This window comes from Phascolarctos cinereus, unplaced genomic scaffold (genome assembly GCF_003287225.1).
Source record: "Phascolarctos cinereus isolate Bilbo 61053 unplaced genomic scaffold, phaCin_HiC Scaffold_4;HRSCAF=312, whole genome shotgun sequence".
In the NCBI taxonomy this organism is placed as follows: Eukaryota; Metazoa; Chordata; class Mammalia; order Diprotodontia; family Phascolarctidae; genus Phascolarctos; species Phascolarctos cinereus.
The window spans coordinates 394,025,450-394,047,727 of NW_027555847.1; the positions used below are offsets into that span (position 1 = coordinate 394,025,450).

At 35.5% G+C, this 22,278-nt stretch overlaps 1 protein-coding gene across 2 annotated transcripts in view; it reads left to right on the top strand.

Moving 5' to 3' along the window:
- The first annotated feature begins 592 nt into the window (after positions 1-592).
- The window catches only part of CEP72 (centrosomal protein 72), a 68,914-nt gene continuing 47,228 nt past the window's right edge, over positions 593-22,278 (top strand). For both annotated transcript variants that reach the window (XM_020985663.2, XM_020985664.2), the window contains exons 1-5: positions 593-692; positions 6,739-6,866; positions 7,504-7,696; positions 9,383-9,497; positions 19,021-19,202. In XM_020985663.2, coding sequence (XP_020841322.1) covers positions 617-692; positions 6,739-6,866; positions 7,504-7,696; positions 9,383-9,497; positions 19,021-19,202 — 694 coding nt within the window. In that variant the 5' untranslated portion in view covers positions 593-616. The remainder of the gene's footprint in view (positions 693-6,738; positions 6,867-7,503; positions 7,697-9,382; positions 9,498-19,020; positions 19,203-22,278) is intronic.

Here is a 22,278-nt window from a genome sequence, read left to right on the forward strand (position 1 = left end):
CCTCTCGCTCCTCCTTCCCCCTCCAGTCTTCTCCCCCTCTCCCTCCTCTTCTTCCCTCCCCCTTCTCTCCCCCCTTGGCCTCCCCTCCCCGAATCCCCCCTTTCCTTCAGTTTTCTGCTGTTGCTGCCTTCTAGAAGAGGCTCCTGATTCCTGCCTCCCCCGGACTCCAAGCTGCCAGTGTCCCCCCCACCCCATACCCTCTCTCATCCCACCACCCCTCACCCAGGAAAAAAAAAAGACATCCGTATTATTTTGTAATTGCTTGTATGTGCCCAGGTTAGCTCACCTAACAAAACTGAAGCACCTGGAGGGAAGGGGCTGTTTCATTTTTTCAGGCGCTTCTGAGGGCGTGACGATCTGGCCTCATTTTACAGGTGAGGACAATGAACCCCAAAAAGGCTAAGTGATAATTTAAGGGGAGACAGAAATTAACAGTAGGGATTCGAGCCAAAGGCCCTGTGGTTTTTTCACGCCTCCCCCGCCCCCCCGCCGAGCTGCTAGTCCCTCTCCTCCCAGGAAACCCAGCGCATCGCCCGCCCCGACGCCTCTTCCCAGGCACCAGACGGGACCTCACTGCGCAGGCGTAGGCGCAGGCGCGCTCGGTTTGAATAAAATAATGGCGACGGCGTCTAAGTTAGTGCTGTCTGAGGAGAAGATCCGGGAGAAGAGCGGCTTCGGCCATCGCGATATAGGTAACCTGGGCAGCTACTGACTCCACACCGCCTCGGGCCCGGGAAACCTTCTTCTCGTTTCCTTCCACGGCTAGCGGCTCCGGGAAGTGGGAGTCTGCGCTCCGTGAGCCGGGGTGGGCTTGAACCCCTCGGGTCAAAACGCCCCCGAGGGGGCGGGGCGCACACACACACACACACACACACACACACACACACACACACACACGCGCACGATTAGCAGAGCCCCTCTGCCACTTATGTTTGTAGTACACACACGATTAGCAGCCCCTGTCACGCATGTAGTACACACACACAGAAGCCCCTCTGCCACATATGTGTACACCCCTCCACACACCCCCCTACTAACCGCTACCCATGGTTAGTTGCCCTCTCCCCTCCCTCACGTAGATACATCCTACCCCACGCAGCTTGGTGTTTACATAAACATGTGCGCTCAGCAACACGTTGTTTGCCCCAGCAATGCAAACCAGACAGTTGTGACTTGTAGAAGCCGGCTGTCACTTAATCGAGACCAGTTGTGATTTAACTTATTACAGGGTTGAAGGGGCGGGGGGGTAAGTACGTTTGCATCAGTTGTAGTTTCTCTCAGCTTCTTCTCAAGCCTGAACACTGACCTGAGTTAGTAAGGTTAGACCAAGGACTTGTTTTTTTTTAAAAAACGCACCACCTGTAGTTGTAAGTACTTTATATGACACTCTGAACATAGAAAAAGGTGTTGATTTTTTATGAAATGATTTTTAAAAGGTTAATCCAATTTGGATTTTTAAATGTGAAAGTTTAATTTTTCTTCTGGGCGAAATGTTTTTTGTTAAAGGGAATGAGCTATAAATACCCACTCAGACATATATGCTGTAGTGGAGCTGTGCTATGGAAGCCAATCCTCTTTCAGGAACAGTAGAAGTAAGAGAGGATCCAGCTTTGTTACTAGAAGTGTAGCTAGTTTGAAAATTGAAAAAAAGGTATCCCTTTAATGTCACTAGAACCTTCTCGATTAGCAAAGATTTAGTGGAGTGATTTTCATTAATCTAGAATCATAAGAGGATAGATTTAGAGCTGGAAGATATCTTAGAATTCATTGTGTGGCCATTGGCTTCTCCATAATGAATTGCCCTTACTAGAAAGAAAGAAAATAACCTGTGGAGGTTTATAATGGCCACTGAGTCAAGCACCCTCATTTTAGAGATAAGCAAATGTTAGGAGCTACAAACAGGTAAAGCCATACAATCAACAGGCATTTATGAAACACCTGCTGTGTGCTAGGCACTGTACTAGTTGCTGAAGACAAGTTTCTGAGGTGAAATTTGAATCCACATATTCTTGATTCCTAAGCCTAATGTCCAAAGTAGATTGATTTCTCAGTCTTTGGAACTGCTTGAGTGGCCAGATTGAAAGAGTAGTCGTTAATGGATTGATGTCAATGCAGTGTTCTTGTGCCGTTTAACATTTTTATCATTGACTTGGATAAAGGCAGTGGAGGAGTATCTAGATGGTGAGGTGTATAGAGCACTGGGCCTGAGTTCAAATGTGGCCTGAGACACTAGCTGTGTGACAATGCAGAAGTTAACTCTGTTTGCCTCAGTTTCCTCATCTGTAAAATAAACTGGAGAAGGAAATGACAAACTACTTCAGTATTTTGATACTCCAGCATCTTGACCAAGAAAACCCCAAATAGGGGCACAAAGAAGCAGAAACTATTAAAAAAACAACTGAATAACAACAAAGGCATAGGTGGAATGCTTGTCAGATTTGAAGATGACAAGAAGTTGGAAAGTATTACTAACAATATCTTGACAGACTAGAACTTTTGGCTGAGTACTATGAACTTTAATAGGGATAAATGTAAAGCCTTACATTTCAAAAAGTCACAGTACAAGATAGGGGAGGCATGGCTAGACATCAGTTTATCTGGAAAAGATCTAGTGGTTTGGGTGGGCTACAAGTTTTACTATGTCAGCAGCCTGAGATGTCATTCTTAAGAAACTCATGCTCTCTGAGGCTGTATTGTGACGCATAAATAAGAAAATAAGAAGTTCTCATGGCTGCACAGCTGGAGAATTCATTCCCTTTTCAATCCAGTGGATCCCAAAGTATCATTGGAGACATTTAGTAGGTTTTAATGAAATCAGAAGCATGGAAAGCAAAATATCTTGGAGTACATAGTTCTGGAAACTGGATATTGATCAGGAGAAAGGTTTAAGACAAAATTATGCAATTTAGCTGCCCAGATGAGATAAGACTAATGATGCATGCATGAAAGCATATGGAGGAAGATACATCTGAAAGACAACATTTATTAGAACTCAAGGCATTAATAGATAGTGTCTTCAGGAGTTTAAAATAATTTTACCACCTTTGTAAGTTTGTGATCTGATTTCTTTTAAAGGAAATAGCATTTTTGTGCATTAAGTTAGATTATGGTTAGCTGGTTGTTGTCCTTTGTTCTTGAAGAGGACCAAAATGACATCACTGCGTTAGAATCAAGTTACAGTATGTCGACGATGGCTGATCAGACTGATAGGAGCTTAGAATGCTCTAACACAGGTCAGGCAAAAATAGTCCGTGTGAACATTTGGAGTTGATTCTCTACTTTGTGCATCTTGTTTCTTTTGAGCTGCTTCCGTTCTGCTTTGTTCATAAAGCACAGCACCTTCTCTGATGAAGAACCACTGTACTGGGAGGTCCTGTGCCATTGTCTCCCATGTCACATGATTCCAAAGTTCTTAAGAGAGACCTTGAGAGTATCCTTGTATCCCTTTTTCTGACCACCATGTGAGTGCTTCCCCTGTGTGTGTTCTCCATAAAATAGTCTTTTTGGTAAGCATGCATTAGGCATTCAAACAATGTGGCCAGCCCATTGGAGTTGCTGTTTCTGCAGTAGAGTCTGAATGCTTGGCAGTTTAATTTGAGGAAGGACCCCAGTGTTTGATGTCTTGTTCTGTTGGGTGATCTTCAGAATCTTCCTAAGACAATTCAAATGGAAGCAATTTGGTGTCCTGGCATTGTACTGGTATACTGTCCAGGTTTCACAGGCATACAGCAATGAGGTCAGCACAATGGTTTTGTAGCCCTTCTGTTTGGTAGTCAGTCTAAAACCTCTTCTCTCCCACACTTTCATTCGGAGCCTCCCAAATACTGAGCTAGCTCTGGCAGCAAGTTTGTTAACCTCGTTATCAGTGTGTACATCCCTGGAAAGTATACTGCAAAGGTAAGTAAACTTATCCACAATATTCAAAATGTATCTATTTGCTGTAACGATGGTTCCACGTATGGATGGTGTGGTGGTGGCTGATGGAGCATCTGTGTTTTCTTGGTTAATTATGAGGCCAGAATTAGCACAAGCAGCAGAGAATTGATCCATACTTTGTTGCATGTCAGCTTCAGAGGTTGCTTTGAGTGCACTATTATCTACAAACAAAAAAATGACTAACACTCCCTCCACTTTAGTCTTGGCTATAGCCTTTTCAAGTTGAAGAATTTACCATCAGTGGGGTAGCTGATCTTGATGCCGTGTTTGTCCTCATTGCAGGTGTTTGACAAAACAGCTGAAAACGTCATGCTAAAAAGCATGGGAGCAAGCACACAGCCTTGTTTCACTCCATTGCTAACTGGAAAAGTATGAGAGCATCATCCATTATCCAGAACTCAGGCAAACATACATTGTGAAATTGACATACAATACTGATTAACTTCTCAGGGCAACCACGTTTTGACATAGTTTTCCATAAGCCTTCACAACTGGCAGAGGCCTAGATCAGATTTACAAATGTTGTGTACAGACCTCTGTTCTGCTCCTAGTATTTTTCCTGAAGTTTTTGGGCAGCAAACACCATATCAACCATTCCTCAGCCCTGTCTGAAGCCACACTGGCTATCAAGTAGATACTCATCTTCCAGGTAAAGGATCAGCCTATTAAGGAGGACTCTGGCAAGAATCTTGCCAGCAATAACTAAGAGAGAGACTCCACTCCTCCCCACCATTGTCACAGGACAATATATTTCCTCTACCTTTATATAGATGGGTATTGGAGGTGTCCTTGAACTCCTGAGGGGATAACCTCCTTTTGCCATATAAGTTGGAAAATTTCAGTCAGCTTTTTTATGATCAGTGAACTGCCCCCCTCCACACACACACTGTTAAATCTCAGCCAGAATTGAATCAACACCAGTTGCTTTGCCACATGAAAGGAACCTAATGGCGTTCAAAACCTCTCCTTCAGTTGGAACTTTAGCTAGGGAGGGACGTCTACCTGAGGTAAATGGTCAGTGGTGTCAGTATTGATTGATAATGGTCTGTTGAGAACACTAAGGATGTGTTCAGTTCTCTAGGATCATGTTCTTCTCACTAATCAGTGTGGCTCCATCAGCACTGAGTAGTAGTACCATAAATCTTTGGCCCATAAATAGCCTTCAGGGCATCATAATAGCACTTTGGATTGTTATTATCAGCTTAAAACCGAATTTCATCTGCCTTCTTACTGAGCCAAGAATCCTGCATTTCACTAAGCTTTGCTTGTACTTTACTTTTGGTGGAAATAAATGTAGCCATCTTAGAGATGGATGAACTATTCTGCTGGTAAACTGTGGAATTCTCATTTTTCATTTAGCAGCTTCTGAATTTCCCCATCATTTTCGTCAAACTAGTCTTGATGTTTGTGAGCATTCTGACCCAGATGAGCAAATGCTAGCCAGTAGAGGTAAATACCACCTTAAAGGATCTTTTCCAAGATGGTATTTCCCATCAATTGATCAAAGTTACAACAGAGAGAACCTTGTTCAGCAGTTCATTGATCACAGATAGCAGGCAAGGCATAAAATATGTGTATGGTTGTGTATAAATTAACTGGAACAAAGTAAAATAAATTTATGTAATAAATTTTTTACATCTTTAAAAATGTTTAGGATGCAATATGTCCTTTTGTTCCATTTACTTGTTTTATATGACTTTGCATGGAGTTCATAACATTTTGACACATGGTTTTATTCATTGTGAAACCTTAGTTTTATCATATTGGATACCTTTAGTAGTCTATTTTTCCAAATCTAGCCTTGGTTATAGCCAGCAGGTTTTTACAGGGGTGAAAATCTGGCAAGTTCTGAGACCATCATAACATCTTTTATCTCCATATCTTGGATAAATTTATCATCCATTTGTGATATGTAGTAAAGTTGTTTAGCAGTAATATACATGTGAAAGAGGGCAATCCGTGCTATATCAATGTCTTGTAATAGTGAGTTGAGATGAAGAAGGGAATAGGATCATAGGGATTAGATAGCTAGGGAGATGTGTTTCTGGCTTTCCTGACTCAATGGTTGGAAATATCCTCTTTGTTACACTCTTGCTTAGGGGGAGGCAGATGGATGATGATACAGCAAAGGAGTTTGAAAAGGAGGGTTAGACAGGTAGAAGAACCAGGAGAGAACATTGTCATAGCAGCCAAGAGAAGAGAGGCTGCTTAGGATGAGGTAGGGGCAATAGGGTACAAAGCGGCTGAGAGGGCAGAGAGAATGAGGATGGAAATATTTTATAAAGAATTTGCCTGGATATCAATCTAAAAATTGCTGCTGTTACCCATTTTTAGTTCTAGGTTTCCCTTTGGTAGCTGGGCAGACTCATTTTACCATTATTTTGGTTTTTTTGTCAAATACAAATCTTATATTAAACACCTTTTAGAAAGGTATTGCTAAAAAGTCATATGATACATTCTAAAGCCAAATAAAAATATTACTTTTTTTGTAGTGCTCCTTCACTCTTGTTCGATCATCTTCAATGTCAGTGCACTGTTGTGTTGTGATTTCTCAGTTGTGATATCCATAGATATAACCAGAAACTGTTTTGGGTTAAGCCTCTTAAAAGTTCTTTAAGATTCTTTAAGAAGCACACAGGATGGTAAGGTGTAAGTCCGTCATTGTCTGCACCACTGGGAAGAGTCTCCATGTCATCAATAGCATGGATCTTTCAGTGGAATACTTCAGTGTACTCAACATTTTGGTTTAGTTTAGGTTTGGTTTAGGGCAGAGTAAATAATCTTAAAATTTTCTATTCTTAGGTATACTTCAGTCACTATCTATTCCTGGAACTTACCAAGAAAAGATTACTCATCTAGGAAATTCTTTGAAGAATTTAACTTGTTTAAAGTGTCTAGATCTCTCACGCAATTCATTGGTTTGTCTAGAGGTAAATTTTTGGTTTGTTTTCATTTGAAAGAAACTTTATTACTATTCAGATTAAAGTAGCAGAAAACAACATTGTTTAAGAACATAATTTCCTTTACAAATAAACAGTTGTATTCCCTGTATTTATTTTGTACTGTATTTCTGTCTTAAATTCTGAAATAATATTCTCTGTTTTGGAGTAACAAAACTGGAGTTCTCATTAATTGAGATCATATGTCTTAAAGAAAAGGTCTTAGATGAAAAAATGAATTAATTTTACTTTTATTGTATACAAGATTAAAATATTAAGAAACTTATCCCTAATTTTATATTCATAAGAAGATTTGTAGAAATATTTAAACAAACATTGAAAACAAGATGACTGCTTTTAAAAATGAGGACTGTGACACTGAATTTCCTAATATCACATTATTGTATCAAAGCCCTTCCTTGGATATTCACCATATGACAAAGATAGCATTTTGTCTTTAATCCCATTCTGGCAATGGCTTTCTGTTTCAATAGGTGTAGTTTTTATTTTTATGTGGAAGTCTTTGTGTTAGTGATCTTTTACTTATTTACAACTTGCAAATGTCTTTATTGGAGTACTTTTAAAGAGTATGAACTGATTTTGCTTTCTTTTTTTTTTCTGTTAACAGGGTATTGAATACTTAACATTATTAGAAAATCTCAATCTGTACTACAATAATATTTCCTCACTAACAGAAGTATTTCGGCTTCATCAGTTAACTGTACTAAAAGATGTGGACTTGCGACTGAATCCTGTAGCTAAGAATGAGCCTGATTATCGTCTTTTTCTTGTGTATATAATTCCAAGACTTAGACAGTTAGGTAGGACAAACAATATTCATCAAAGATTTAAATTTTTTTCTAAATGATTATACTATATAAAAATGGAATAATAATATTTTATTTTTTATGTGAAGGTGATGGTATTAATAAATTCAGATTTGTATTTTTTTTTTCAGTTGTGGTAATGAATTTACTTTTATCTCCCTATTTGGACCATTGTATTCATCCATGTTTCTTTGTGGCATGGATATGTAAGAATGGACATCTGACTGAACTATATGGAGAGTGGTCCCATGACCTTGACCTTGATTTGGTAGTAGTGAGTAAAACTCACTTTTTGAATTGTTTAACAAAAGTAATTTAAATATTTCAGTAATTAATTCATTCACATAGTGCCTAGTAAAACCCTGGCAGATCAAAATTTTCTTTTTTCCCCCCATACTTAGAAGAAGTAATAACTAAGAAAATTCTTTAAAGTATATAATGTACATTTCTCACAATTACCTTGTGCAGAATGTAGTATGAAGAGACTGGTGAAATTCAAGAAGAAAAGAGACAGTTTTCTTTTTTGAACTAAAATATTTCAAAATAAATGAAAAAATATTGCTTTATTTATAGTACATGCTATATGAGATCTTCTGTAAGAAAAACCTTAATTAGCATTTAATTAAAAAATGGAATTGACCATAGGCCTTAAAAGTCATCCCTATCTGCTATAGAAATTGCTATAGAAGTATGAGTCAGAAAGATAAGATGTAATGTTTTTGGCCTAGTTTTTCCACTTAAAGTAAGGAAAGCAATGCTATGTTACTTACAATATTGGGAGGGTCAAAATGCTTGCAAAAGATTTTGATATTTGTTAAATTAATTAGACCTAGGTTTGTTCTACATAGGTTCCATCATGATAGATATCAACTCATTTCTTTAGTAAAAGTGAGAGGGTATACTAGATACCTGGAGACTTGGTTTCTCAGAATCTCCATTTTATTCCTACTACTTCCACATTCCATAAATTAGACTTGAATAAAGTTATCCACATTGTTAATATTCCAGATCTTTAAAAGAACTGTTGAACTCTCCCCTCAGCTCTTGGATATGTTATTCTAGCTGGGGTATGGTAGCTGGAATTAGGAAGAATTCCTTATTTCCTCTGACTACTCATCTTTTAAAGCCCTACACAGCCAGACTTTAATCTATCTCTCCAGCCTCATTAGACATTACTCTACTTTCTACTCTCTTTCTCTCTGTGATCCAGTCAAACTGGCCTCTCGGTTTTTTTATACATGCCACTACATCTTCTGTCTCAGTGCCTTGGCACTGACTGTCTCACATGCCTGAAATGCGTTCCTTCCTTACCTCTGCTTTATAGTGTAGAGCAGGGGTGGGGAACCTGTGGCCTCTAGGTCTTCAAGTGCAGTCCTTTGACTGGATCCAAATTTCACAGAACAAATCCCCTTAATAAAAGGACTTGTTCTGTAAAACTTGGACTCGGTCAAAAAGCTGCACCTGAGGACCTACAAGTCCACATGTGGCCTCCAGGTCACAGATTCCCCACCCTGGTAGAGCTCCTCTTTTTCCGTTAAGTGTAACTCAAGCTTATTCATGAAGCCTTTTTTGATCCCCTCAACAGGGCCCTCCCTACCAAACTACCTTTTATATAACAATTTTGGATATATTTGTTTTCATTAACTTTATAATTTGATTGTGTGGATTTTTCTCCCCCAGATAATCGTTTAGTGAGAGAGAGTGAACGAAAAGCATCTCTTTCACATTTTTCTATGGAAGAAACATTTGAATCAAAACAGATTTCTTCAAATTCACTGAAAAACAAAGCAGAAAGGTATGAACAGAAATAACATTTGAATATTCAGAAAATTAAGTTTGGAAACATTAGAAAAATTTAGACCCAAGTTAAAAATGTTAAATGAGTACATAATATTTTTTAAAAATTATATTTCTTTTTTAACATTCATTTTTTTACTTTGCTATCCAAATTCTCCCTCCAGCTCCTTTCTTACTCATTGAGAAGGCAAGCAATGTGATACTCATTTATGTGTGTGTATACATGTATGTATGTACATATATATGAAAACAAAACATTTCCATGTTAGCCATGTTCATAAAAAAGCAAGAAAGAGGTAAAAAATATGCTTCAATCTGCTGAATATATATTTTTAATGAAGGCTCTCCGAAAGATATTGGCATCTCAAATAATTTTTTCCTTAATTCATGGAATGACATTAGAAAGTCCAAATTATAGAATGACTAAAGGTAATGCACTTTTATTATTTTAAAGTAGTATTTTTGACTATCATTGAATAGAAGTAATTTGTTGCTACTGGACTTTATATACCTTTATGGCATTGCAAAACCCTTTCTGATTTACGAGGGTTGGGCCCTTGCTAAAAGTTCACATGAAAAATATCTTCCACCATTGTTCTAGATCCATAGATGTAGACTACAATAATAGAATTTTAGGCTGTATTAGCAGTACAGCACACTGTCTTTAAAATGCTTTAAAAATTTATTCAAAGCTTGATTACTATTTTCAAAACTAAATTTTCAAATAAAAAGTTAAAAAAATCCCCAAACTACACTAATTATAGAAGATAATTTTCTCCTGTGTTCCATCCTGAATTCCTGTGTTTTGAAAAATGTTGCTGTTATTATTTTTATGTAGTTGAAATCATGTGTATATGTATATGTTCTGATTCTTCACTATGCATCAATTAATAATAAATTTTTCCATAGTTATATGTATATATATACATATATATATTAGATTTGTCATTTCTTTTGCCTTAGTAGTAGCTAATTTGTTTTCATAAGCTGTTTGTCATTCTCACTTGTTAGATATGTCAATTATTTCCAGTCTTTTATTATTATGAATAACTATGGATGTTTTACACCAGTAAATTTTTGTTTCCTTTCAGTAACACCCTCATTAATCCTAGTTGTGCGTGATCATTAGGTTAAAGAATATGAGCAGTTTTACAATAACTGTTATTGTATCACTCAATTTAGTAAGCATTTAACACCTACCATGTGCCAGGCACTGTGCTGGGAGCTGTGGATGCTAGTACAAAAAGTGAAACAAATTTCTACTTTTAGGGAATTTTCATTTTATAATTTTATTTTGCTGTATTTTTCAAAAATACAGTACTATATCACAACTGCAATATCCATATCTTTTTTTTAAAGCTAGCTGCCAATTTAAAGGTTATAATATCTCAGAATTATATTTTAATACTAAAATAATAATTCTTTTCTACTCTGTATTGGTTAGAGTGTATACCTAGATTATTGTGTTAAATTCCAGTCATCACACTTTGAGGGACACTGACAAATGAGAGTATGTACAGAAAGGATAATGAAGAGAGGGCACCATTTTATATAAAGATTGATTGAAGGAACTAAGGATGCTTATTCTTGGGAATAGAGGACTGAAAGGAAGAAATGATGGCTGCTTTCAAATATTTGAAAGGATATCATGTTCAATAAGCCTTTATTAAGTGCCTGATACGTATTAGGTACTGGCGATACAACACAAAAATGACAAAAGTAGATTGCCTCAGATAGCAAACATAATTAGGACTAATATAGAAATGACAAAGAGGCTCCAATTTTAGCTCAATATAAGGATTAATGAAACAAGATGCTTATGAAGGAGTGCCTACTTAGTACCACATTAAACAAAGGCCGTAGCTCAGGGATTAAAAACTAGAATAGACCCGTAAGGTAAATTCTGACTGTAATTTTGTGTTTCTGGGTTGAGATGGGAATCTGTGATGAATGCTTTTTCCACCTATGGAGAATCCTAATATATAGAGGAATCTAAACAAGAGTTTTGGGATTGCTTTTATTGTAGTAGTATCCCTTAGCAGGAAACATAACCTCTGTTTATCAGAATGGTTAAGAAATAATCAGATTAATTCTCAGTAATATTTTCTTTATATTCTGTGCACAGATTTCCAGTCTCCAAAATAGAATACAGTAAAATACTGCTAAAACTAAAACTGCTGAGTGTACTTACTTTTTGATGAATTAGAAGGAACATCATGGTCATTCTTATGAACGTTTATTATCCTTATGCTGTGGGTTATATAGCCAAGTTGATTATTAAAGATTTTTGGTTGATAAGGTTAAAACCTTATTATTATTATATTATTATTATTATTATTATTATTATTATTGGTATTTGGGGTTAAGTGACTTGCCCAGGGTCACACAGCTAGTAAGTGTCAAGTGGTTGGTCTGAGGCCGGATTTCAACTCTGGTCCTCCTGACTTCAGGGCCAGTGGTCTATACACTGCGCCATGTAGCTGCCCGAAACCTAATTATTATTAGCTAACTCAGCTTTTTCCTATACTTAGGAATCCCTGGATGAATTATATTGTCAGTCATTGAATTTAAATCTGGGAGAGACATTGGCAATAATCTTTTACAGTTGAAGACAATCTGGCCCAAAGAATCAAAGTGACTTTGCTAAGCTGGGACTAGAAGCAAGCAATGTTTTAGACACTAGTAATGATGATGATAATAATAACAACAGTAACAACAATAACAACAAACCTTCTGGTAGTGGCAGAGTGAGTGACTCCTTCTTAGAAAAACTGCTACCACTTCACAAGAAGAAATGTGCTTATATAATCATTAAAATTACAATAAAAATAGCATGTAATAAGTAATAAGAAAAGATAGGAAATATCACCTCCCGAGGTAAATACCATGTACAGTTTTATTGTTCTTCACAATGAAATAATAGAGGAGGGCCACAAGAATGGCCTATTCCTCCATAGCCAGCATGACCAACTGATGACAGCTTTGGCTGCCTGCTCTCTTGACAGGGGTTCATTCTTACTCCACAATCCACCTTGACAAAGGAGAGCTTTGAATTTGCCCAGCCTCGTGATAGGGAATTCAAGCAACGAGGGCTTAAGGTGGGATGAAATAGGGAACACACATCATTAATATGTCAGCAAGAGAGGCTCCCCCAAGGAAAAGAGAGAGCGTAACCCCATTGTAGTCACCTCTTTATAAAGTTTCCACTTGATAAGGATGTAGTCAGATATTCTCCCTCACAAAATACTTACGGAGGTAATTGAGGACTCCCTTTCCAAGGAAGTCTTCCATAGTCAGAATGGAAGAAAACCAGTGGCAGCTTGTGGGGAGGAACCAAAGCGTTGAGAAACAATGTTACCTGGAACTGCCGAACCCCCCAGGGAGAAAAATTAGCAATGAGAATTATGGAGAAAGAAGGAACAATGAGCAAAAAATCCAGAAAGTTAGAACATAATGAATAAATATGTTTCTATAAAAGGAAGCGGCCAAAAAATGACCATTGAGACAATAAATTACGCAGTACCCACAGAAAAAAAAATGGAACTATAACAGCAAAGAATGTTAGAATGCCTTAAAAAAGGAGAAATAAGAGTAGAACTTAGGGCAAAATTTACAAGGGAAATCAAATTCAAAAAAGAAGTCAGTTAGGAAAACTAGAATAAAAAATTAGAACATACAACGAAGAACTTCAAAATAGAAACTCCAAAAAAGTGAATTGCTGATATGGAACTCAAATACAGGGTAAAATAAAATTTGCAACTGAACTAAATTATGTGACAACATAGTAAGAACACTATTTCTTTAAAAGGTAAAATGACCAAAAAAATGAATATAGTTTAAAAATATTAGCTCTCAGAAAGTCACGGTGAATTAAATGACCTAAATACAAGAAAATTGCACAGTGGCAGTGAAAACAGAGCATAAGTTGCAATGTTTAAATTCACAGATCATTTACTGAGAGAAACCCCTACCTAAATCACAAAGAAATGTAATGGGTAACCTCAAGAATTTTAATATCAAACCCCACAACAAGCAAAGAGAGGCATTCAGCTATCATATACAAATTTGAGTAACTTAGAAACATTCCTTGCCCATAAGGAATCAAATAAAAAGGAGTATCATTGCTCCCTAAAACAACGCATCCTGCACAGCCAAACCTAATCATTAATGATAAAGTGTGTACTTTAAACGAAAAGGACCCTGAGTCATTCCTTTAAAAGAAATAAGAGGTGAGGACAGTATTTAACATGTAAACACTTAAAAAAAATGAGGGAATGCTACTGTTAACAAAAAGGTTAAGTGGTGAAATTAATGCCTTTATGCATCTTGGTGAAGATGAGGCTATTTAAACAAACAAACAAAAACCCTTTAACTTTGGGTTGAGATTAAAGAGAAAATATCTAGGGACAAAAAATTCCTAAGGAGTTGAGGGCAGGGAAGAGCAATCAAATTAATGTTATATGGGCTAAAAACCCACTTTTCCTCATGAGCAAATCAATATTGCAGAGGGCATAGGGGCGCAGAGAGGAGCTCCTACCTTGCCTTGATTAGACAGGAGAAGTGAAGTGTTTTTGGTCCCTTAAAATGCCTCTAGGGATGCAGGAGAGTAAGGGAAAGCAGTGTATGTGGACAAGAATATAGTGAGGGAAAAGAAGCTGTGTCCTTCACTAGGAGGGATAATTATAGGGGATTATGGAGATATCCTTGCAAGAAAGTTGAGGAGATGAAGTGGTAAGGTCCCCGTTTTGAGTTTCAGAAGGAGTGCTTAAGTATTATTAGCCTTCTTAGAATCATATTCCTTCCTGGGAGAAGGGAAAGAGAGGAACAAATGGGATAGGCAGTCATATTAATAAACTGTACAGAAAGTGAACAAAGTTTTTGTCTTTCAGAAAACCTACTTTGTATGAAGGACATAGAGGGAATAAACAAAACATAAGCATAAAGTATATGAATAGTAGATTAAATTTCAGAATAGTCTAGAAAGAAAAGGAAATGAGTATAGAGAGAAAGTAAATTAATCTTTCTTGGGAAAAGGTGCCTTAAATTTAATTTAATTTAAGTACATTACTCAAGTTAGAGTGGATAGGAATGGGATAGGGTAGATCCTGAACTAAACTCTTATTTGGGCTGGAGAAGGGAAGGGAAAAATGGTGAAAAAGAATAATAATTAAACTCATAGAACTTAGGGTAGAGCATGGTAACAGGAGATGAGAGAAACTGGGAAGAAATTTGTGTAAGCAAAGCTGATCAAACTAAATCAGCTTAATGAAGGTGGAGGGGAAAAATCAGTACAAAAGAATTAATGAGAAGGAAACAAGTCTGTAAATATAACTTTAAATGTTCCTCTTTGAAACAAAAGAAAATGGCAGAATGGATTTTTTTAGAAAAGAATCTCTTACATACATGAAACACATGAAAACTAAGATATATTTTGAGTGACATTGAGGGGTTGAAACAAAATTTACTACATATGAGGTCTTAACTTCTGACTCAGTTTCTTTGTCTGTAAAATGGGAATAAAGAGAGCATCTACCTTACAGGGTTGTTGTGAAGATCAAATGAGATTAAATGTGTAAAGTGCTTTGCAAACCTTAAAGAGCTTTATAAATGGTAACATTAAGTGATTACAAAAAGCAGGTGTTGTCATGATTTCAGTCAGACGGTGTCAAGCAAAAAAACAGGGAAACTACATAATATTTAAAGGCACCACAGACAGTGAAACGATACACAAATACACACACACATATATGCACAAAATAATTCAGTGTATAAATTTTTAAAGGAAAAACCAAATTACAAAGACAGATTCTAGCATAGGAATTATAGAAGCACTTAATGTTCCTCCTTCAGAATTAGGTAAATCTAACAGACATGAACAAAAATGGAAAACAAACATTTGAAAAACTAGATTCAAAAGATTTATGGTATCATCTGGGTGGGAATAGCAAAGAGTGTAAATGTTTCTCAGAATTACAAGGTACCTTTACAAAAATTGATCATGTATTAGAAATATATAAATATAAAAAAAGGCAGATATACTAATCTTTTACAAATCATACTAAAATTAAAATAGTGATTAATATAGGGAACATAAGCAAGATATATAACTAAATAAAGACTAATGACATCTTGAATAATGAATGCATCAAGGAATGAATTATAGGATTAACGAATAACATTAAAGAAAATGACTACGAGACAACATTCCAAAATGTAGCAGAAGTCTGTAGAGACAAAACTATCTCTGAAAACATTAACAAAATATAAAAAGAGCATTAGTAATATGATTGTTCAATTTTGAAACTTAGAAAGATTAACTTAAAAAGAAGTACAAAGATCAAATCTAGAAATTTAAAAAAATAGATAAAATTGAAAATTAAAAGATTTGAAATGATAAAACTAAGAGCTGCTTTTTAAAGATCTAACAAAATTGATAGACCTTTAGTAAATTCAGCTAAAAAAGGGGAGAGGGGAAAAGCAAATTGCTCAAATAAAAATGCAAAAATTTACATGTGTGTGTGTCTGTATGTGTATATGTATGTATATGTATATATACATACCTACAAATACATAATAGAAAATAAAAAGAATTACCAGAAGCACTCTAATAAACTCCTGTTTATAAGACAAATATGCTGAAACACAAGATTAGTGTCTACAAAAATATAAAGTACTCAAAATAACAAAATGAGAAATGAAATCTTAACCCAATTTTGGAAAAAGACCAAAAAAACAAAGCACATACTCTTAGTCCAAGTTAATTCTATCAAATCTTTAAAGAGCAATTAATACCAAAACTATAAAATTACTTTTAAGTTGGAGAAAAAGTCACTCTACTAGACTCTTTTTTATAAGACAAATATTATGCTGATACACAAACCAGACAGGCATAAAGCAAAGAAACAAAATTGTAGACAATTTTGACTAATGAATGTCAATGCAAAAATATTTTAAATGAAATGTTTGCAAAGAGAACTATGGTAATATAGCCAACGGGTTTTTTTTACCATCACCAAGTTAGATTTTTAACAGAGATGCAAGGATATTGCAACATTAGCAAAGCAATTAATATAATTGTATATTCAAATTTCTCAAATACTTCTGATCACATTAAAGAAGGTTCCTTCTATGCCCATGTATTTCATCATTTTAAAAATAAACTCCTATATTTTGTCAAAGGCCTTTTCTGTGTCTACGGAGACATATACACACAAATACACCCCCTCCCCCCAATATATCCTTATGTGTCTATGTGTATTAAAAAATACAATATATGCATAAATTTTTTTTTATTGGTTTTTGCTGTTTATATGATTATTTGGATTGCATAACTTCCACCAAGAGGGAAGTGATAGTCTCATTGTACTCAGTCCTTGTCAGACCTCCCTCTTTTGGAGTATTTTGTTCAATTGTGTTCAGTTCTGGGCGCTACTGTTTAAGGATATTCATAAGCTATAAAGTGTCAGAGAAGGGCTACTAGAATTCTGAAGAGCCTTCTGTTCATAACATGAGGATTAGTAGAATGAACTTGGAGAAGAGAAGTCTCACAGGGACATGTTAACTGACTTCAAATGGAGGAGGCACTAAACTTGTTTCATTTATGCCAAGAGGGCAGAACCAGGAACAGTGGGTAGAAGGTGCAAGAGGCCAATTTGGGCTTAACATTAGGAATTAGAGTTGTCCAGAAATGAAATAAGGTTCTTTCAGATGCAGGAGGTTACCTCTCAGAGGTCTTATATTGAAGTGGGAATTCCTTTTGTGAATGGATTATATTAGATAATTGCTGAGATCCTTCTCTCAAATTTTGCAACTCTATGAAAATCACCAAAGTTATGAGTATTTTTAATGAAGTAATTTTTTAAAAAAGCATCAAGAAACCAGAAAAAGAAAAATTCCATTGAAAATAGCTGCAAAATGCATGAAGTGTTTGAGTACCATGTTTACCAAGATACTTCAATGAGGAATATTAAACAAATGTTAAATATATACAAAATATTGTACAGTATATAAAAATAATGGAAGACTGAAACAATTGGAAAGATATTATTAGTTCACTGTTGGGTAGAGCCAATGTGATAAAAATAATGATATTGCCTAAATTTATTTACATATTTGATGCTATGCCCATCAAACTGCCAAAGCATTATTTTTGTTAAAAACAAAGTAGAAGCAAAATTCACTTGATTAAAGGGTTTAATAATGCTAGGAGTAATAACATTTATATAGCACTCTAAGGTTTGGAAAGTGTTTTACATGTGTTGTCTCATTTGATCCTCACCATAACTCTGTGAAGTGGATGTTATTATTATCTTTTTTCATATCAGCAGTTTCTTTAATGATGGAAGGTAGTACATTTAAAATGTCCTAGCAGGCAGGGATGATTATGTCTTTTGGCAGTGCCCTATCTAATGCTTTTTAGGTTACTTTTGTCTGGTTGGAAGTTCATACAGTTGGCATCTTGGTATAGTGTAAGTAGTACTGAACTTGGAATCAGGGGAGATTGGTGTTTGAACCCTGGCTTCAACTGAGTGACCATGGACTGAATATTTCATTTTCTGTAAAATAGGAATAATAATACTACAAAAGAGTGCTTTGAGGAGAGCATTTTATAAGCTGTCAACTTTGTTTTGTGTGAACTTAGTGTAAATCAAATTCCTACACTTTTAATGTCTTTAGATTTTCCTGTGCTTAAGAATAACAAAGTAAATAACAATAGAATTTAGAAGATAACTTGGAGGACCATATAATCTAATCTTCTTTTTTACCAATGAAACTGAGTCAACTATGCAAAGAGAAAGTTTTTCAAATTAATACTAGATAATAACAGTAGTAATAAAAATCCTATTTATTTTTAACAATAATGTTTTTAAAATTTTGAGCTCCAAATTCTCTCCCTCTCTTTAGCCCCTCCTCCACCTGTTGAGAAAATGAGCAATATGATATTAATTTTATGTACTTACTTGTTTATTTATTTGTTTAAAAATCCTACCTAGCCAGTATCTTTATCCTATAGAACAGTGGTGTCAAACTCAAATAGAAAACAGAGCCACTAAGCCCTACATAAGGATCCGTGCAACTACATAGTGACTTAGAAAACTTCATAATAGCATATGCATTATATTGTACTTTTTATTTATTTTGTTAAATATTTCCCAATTACATTTTAATCTGGTTTGGACTTCACTCTAGGGTGTTGCAGCAGGTATCTGATACCACTGCTGTAGAGAATAGTGCTGATTGTTGTTGTTGTTCAGTTGTTTCATTTGTGTCCGACTCTTTATGACCACATTTGGGGTTTTCTTGGGCAAGATACTGGAGTGATATGCCATTTTCTTCTCCAGCTCATTTTACAGAAGAGGAACTAAGGCAAACAGGATGAAGTGACTTACCCAGAGTCACACAGCTAGTAAGTGTCTGAGACCAGATTTGAACTCAGGAAGATGAATCTTCTAACTCCAGGTCCAGTGTACCATCTAGTGCTGATATAAAGTTATAATGAACAATTTTGCTTTCTTTGGTAGAGATCGACATTCCAGAACAAAATACATTGACTCCCTAACAAAGAAGTGTTCAGTCATGGATGCAGAAGATGAAGCTGTTCTGAATCTGATTGCCAAATGTGAATTGGATTTAAGTAAGCCTCCTGGGATTACAAGTGCTAGTAAAAAAGACTGTGCTGTACCTGAATTTCATAATTTGCAAGGTATTTTACAGTGACTGATGCTTATTGAATGTTGGTTGTGGTCTGTGTCACACATACTGTCCAATTGGCAATTTTTTTTTCTAACAACATGTTTCATAGAAAGAGCCCTGCATTTTGGAGACCCAGGTTTGAATGCTGACTGCTGGGCTGGGCTTCAGGTTTCTCATCTATAAAATAAGGGAGTTGGACTAGATGACCATTAAGGGCCCTGAGTCCCGTGAACTATATTTTGAACTCTTTAGAAAATTGGCTTGCTTATGCAGGGTCTTCCTAAAGTTTTTATGAAGTTTTGAATTTTAATAATTTAGATTTTAGATATGACAAAAAGAAACAGCAAATGGTGTTTAAAAGAAATTTTATTAAAGTTTAGGACAAATGGCATAGTTCTGCAGTTGTATACTTATTTCAGAGCTGACAAAAGTTTTAAAAAATGCTTTCCTCAAAGAAGACCCTGTAGGCTAAGGTTTGTATTAGTTTTCATCTGTGTTCCCTTAGTGCCTAGCGCAATGCTTAATAAATGTTTCTTGAATTCGATTGAGAAGATAAACTATATTGTGTAACTAGCAGAATTTAAGTCCTTTTCAACTATGAGGAGAAAATTCTGTTTGCCTTTAAATACAGTTTATAGAACATTTCCATATCTGTAGTTTACTATGCCGTAAAATTTTCACAAGGTCTTTATGAAGGTTTTGTATATTTGCTTAGAGCTGTGATTTCAATGTTACAAGGAGCTTTTATTAAGGAAACTCCCCCTGCTAATGCAGGTTGGCATGTTCTCTGAAGAAGCATTAGACTTTCCTGAGTGTTTCTGGAACCAGAATAAAATGTAATTGGGAAATAATTAACTAGATAAATAAAACTACAGTAAAACATGTTAATATGTATTTTTTTAAAGTCAATATATCCCTGCAGAGATCCTTATCTAAGTTTTAGTAGCCCCCATTTTTCTCTGTTCGACACTTCAGCCTTGTTAGAGAATTGCCTAGAACAATGAGAGGTGACTTGCCTACGCTTACACAACCAGTATGTGTTAGTGGCAGAACTTGAACTCAGGTCTTCCTGGCTCTCTACCTCTGCTCCATGCTAACATATGTATACCTTGTTTATGTGTTTATGCATACACATATATTAATTTGTCATTACATTTCTTATTATTTTATGAATGCATATAGAGCTTTATGAAATCTTATTCATAGAGCAGACAAATTTTCATTATCAGTTTCTAAGAACTTTTCATTAAAAAATCAAAAACAAAACCTGGCTAACTAGGCAGCTGCTTGATTTTTGATTTTTGGCTAGAATCCTAGAATTGCCTTTATTAGCATGACATGATCTCTTTTTAAGACTAACCTTCTTTGGGGCAGCTAGGTGGCACAGTAGATAGAGCACCGGCCCTAGAGCTAGGAGGACCTGAGTTCAAATCCGCCTCAGACACATAACACTTATTAGGTATGTGACTCTGCGCAAGTCACTTGACTCCAGTTGCTTCACCAAAAAAAAAATAGCCTTCTTTGCTTATTTTAGTTACCAGTATTTCTAATGTTTTATTAATAAAGGATCTTTTTTAGACACAAAAAGTTTCTGTATATATTCTATATTTATATACATACTTAGACATAAAGATATATCAAGGTAAAGGGTGACCAAAGAATCTCTCATTTATTCCTATCTTGGCTTATGGCAGTGTGCTTGAAGGGAATATGGAGAGGCTGGTGGTACAGAGGAAATGGCTCTTGAATTGGTGTCAGGAGAGACTTGGGCTCGAGCTTTGCTTCTGATACTTAATAGTTGTGTGACCATGGGCAAGTTAACTTCTCGGAATGTTGCTTTTCTCATCTGTGAAATGGGAATAATAGTGACCTAATATTTAACTCATAGGTTGTTGTGAATATTAAATGAGATAATGTACATGAAGTGCTTTACAAATCTTTACTGAGCTATATAAATGTAAGTTATTACATCTAATAAATTTTTAGAAATGGTTTGTAGTGAAGTGATATAGGCACAGATTCTGAAGAAGGTTTAGTAGATCTTTATTATAAAAAGCAACTATATGCATCATAAAATAAGCTGATTTCTAGAATAGTGCTTAAGGTAACTGCTTGTTCATTATTCTAATTCTCTAAACTTATTTGAGGAGCAGCAAATATATGTCATTGATTACATATACATGACTATCTACTGTGTGCTTAACACAGTACCAAGTACTTTGGGGTTAACCTCAGAGAAAAAGTCTCCTTCTCAAGAGCATAACTGTCTAGATGAGGTGTTTTGCAGTATATATGTTTGTAAAATGGTCAAATTATAAATAAAAATTTTGGGTCTTATATTTAGAAGCTATGGTATTTTTAAAAGTAATTCTACATTAACAATATCACTGCCCTTGTCTTTATAAATATTGTTTTTCATAACAAACAGCATGAAGAATACATAAAGGTGTACTGAGATAGTTCTCAAAATATATGTGTTCTAAACTTGAAGTAATTTTCATGTCCAGTATATTACTGTAAAAAAAATTAATGACTTTTTTAGCCAACATATATATCTGTATACACACATACATAAATACATATACCCACACATGCTACATTTATTATGAAGTTTTTATTCCTTATTTACATGTGGTTCTGAAATAGTCATTGCTGATGAGACTTTATATACATATATAATATATATATATATAAAAAAATATATATATATATATATATATATATAAAATCTTTGCAAAATTGCTAAATGGCAGCTATTATTATTATATTTTAGATTGCATCTTTTCCCTTGTTTCATTTTCTAGATTCTACTCTATCTACTTGGAGGCTCACCTACTGAAACTACATTTTATTTGGTTTTCTGCCTCTTCTGTCTTTCTCAAGTTGTTTCATGTGCTTAAAATATCTTCTTCCAAGTCATCTCTCTTGTACCAGTGAAATACCTTATTAAATCCCATCTCTTTTGTGAAGGCTTCTTAAGTTGAATCAGAGAAAAAATGATTTTAAGGGAGATACTTTGTTAGGTTTGGAGAAGGGAAAAGTCTTGCTATGAGACTTAGAGATATGGTGGTTGGATGAAGAGATTT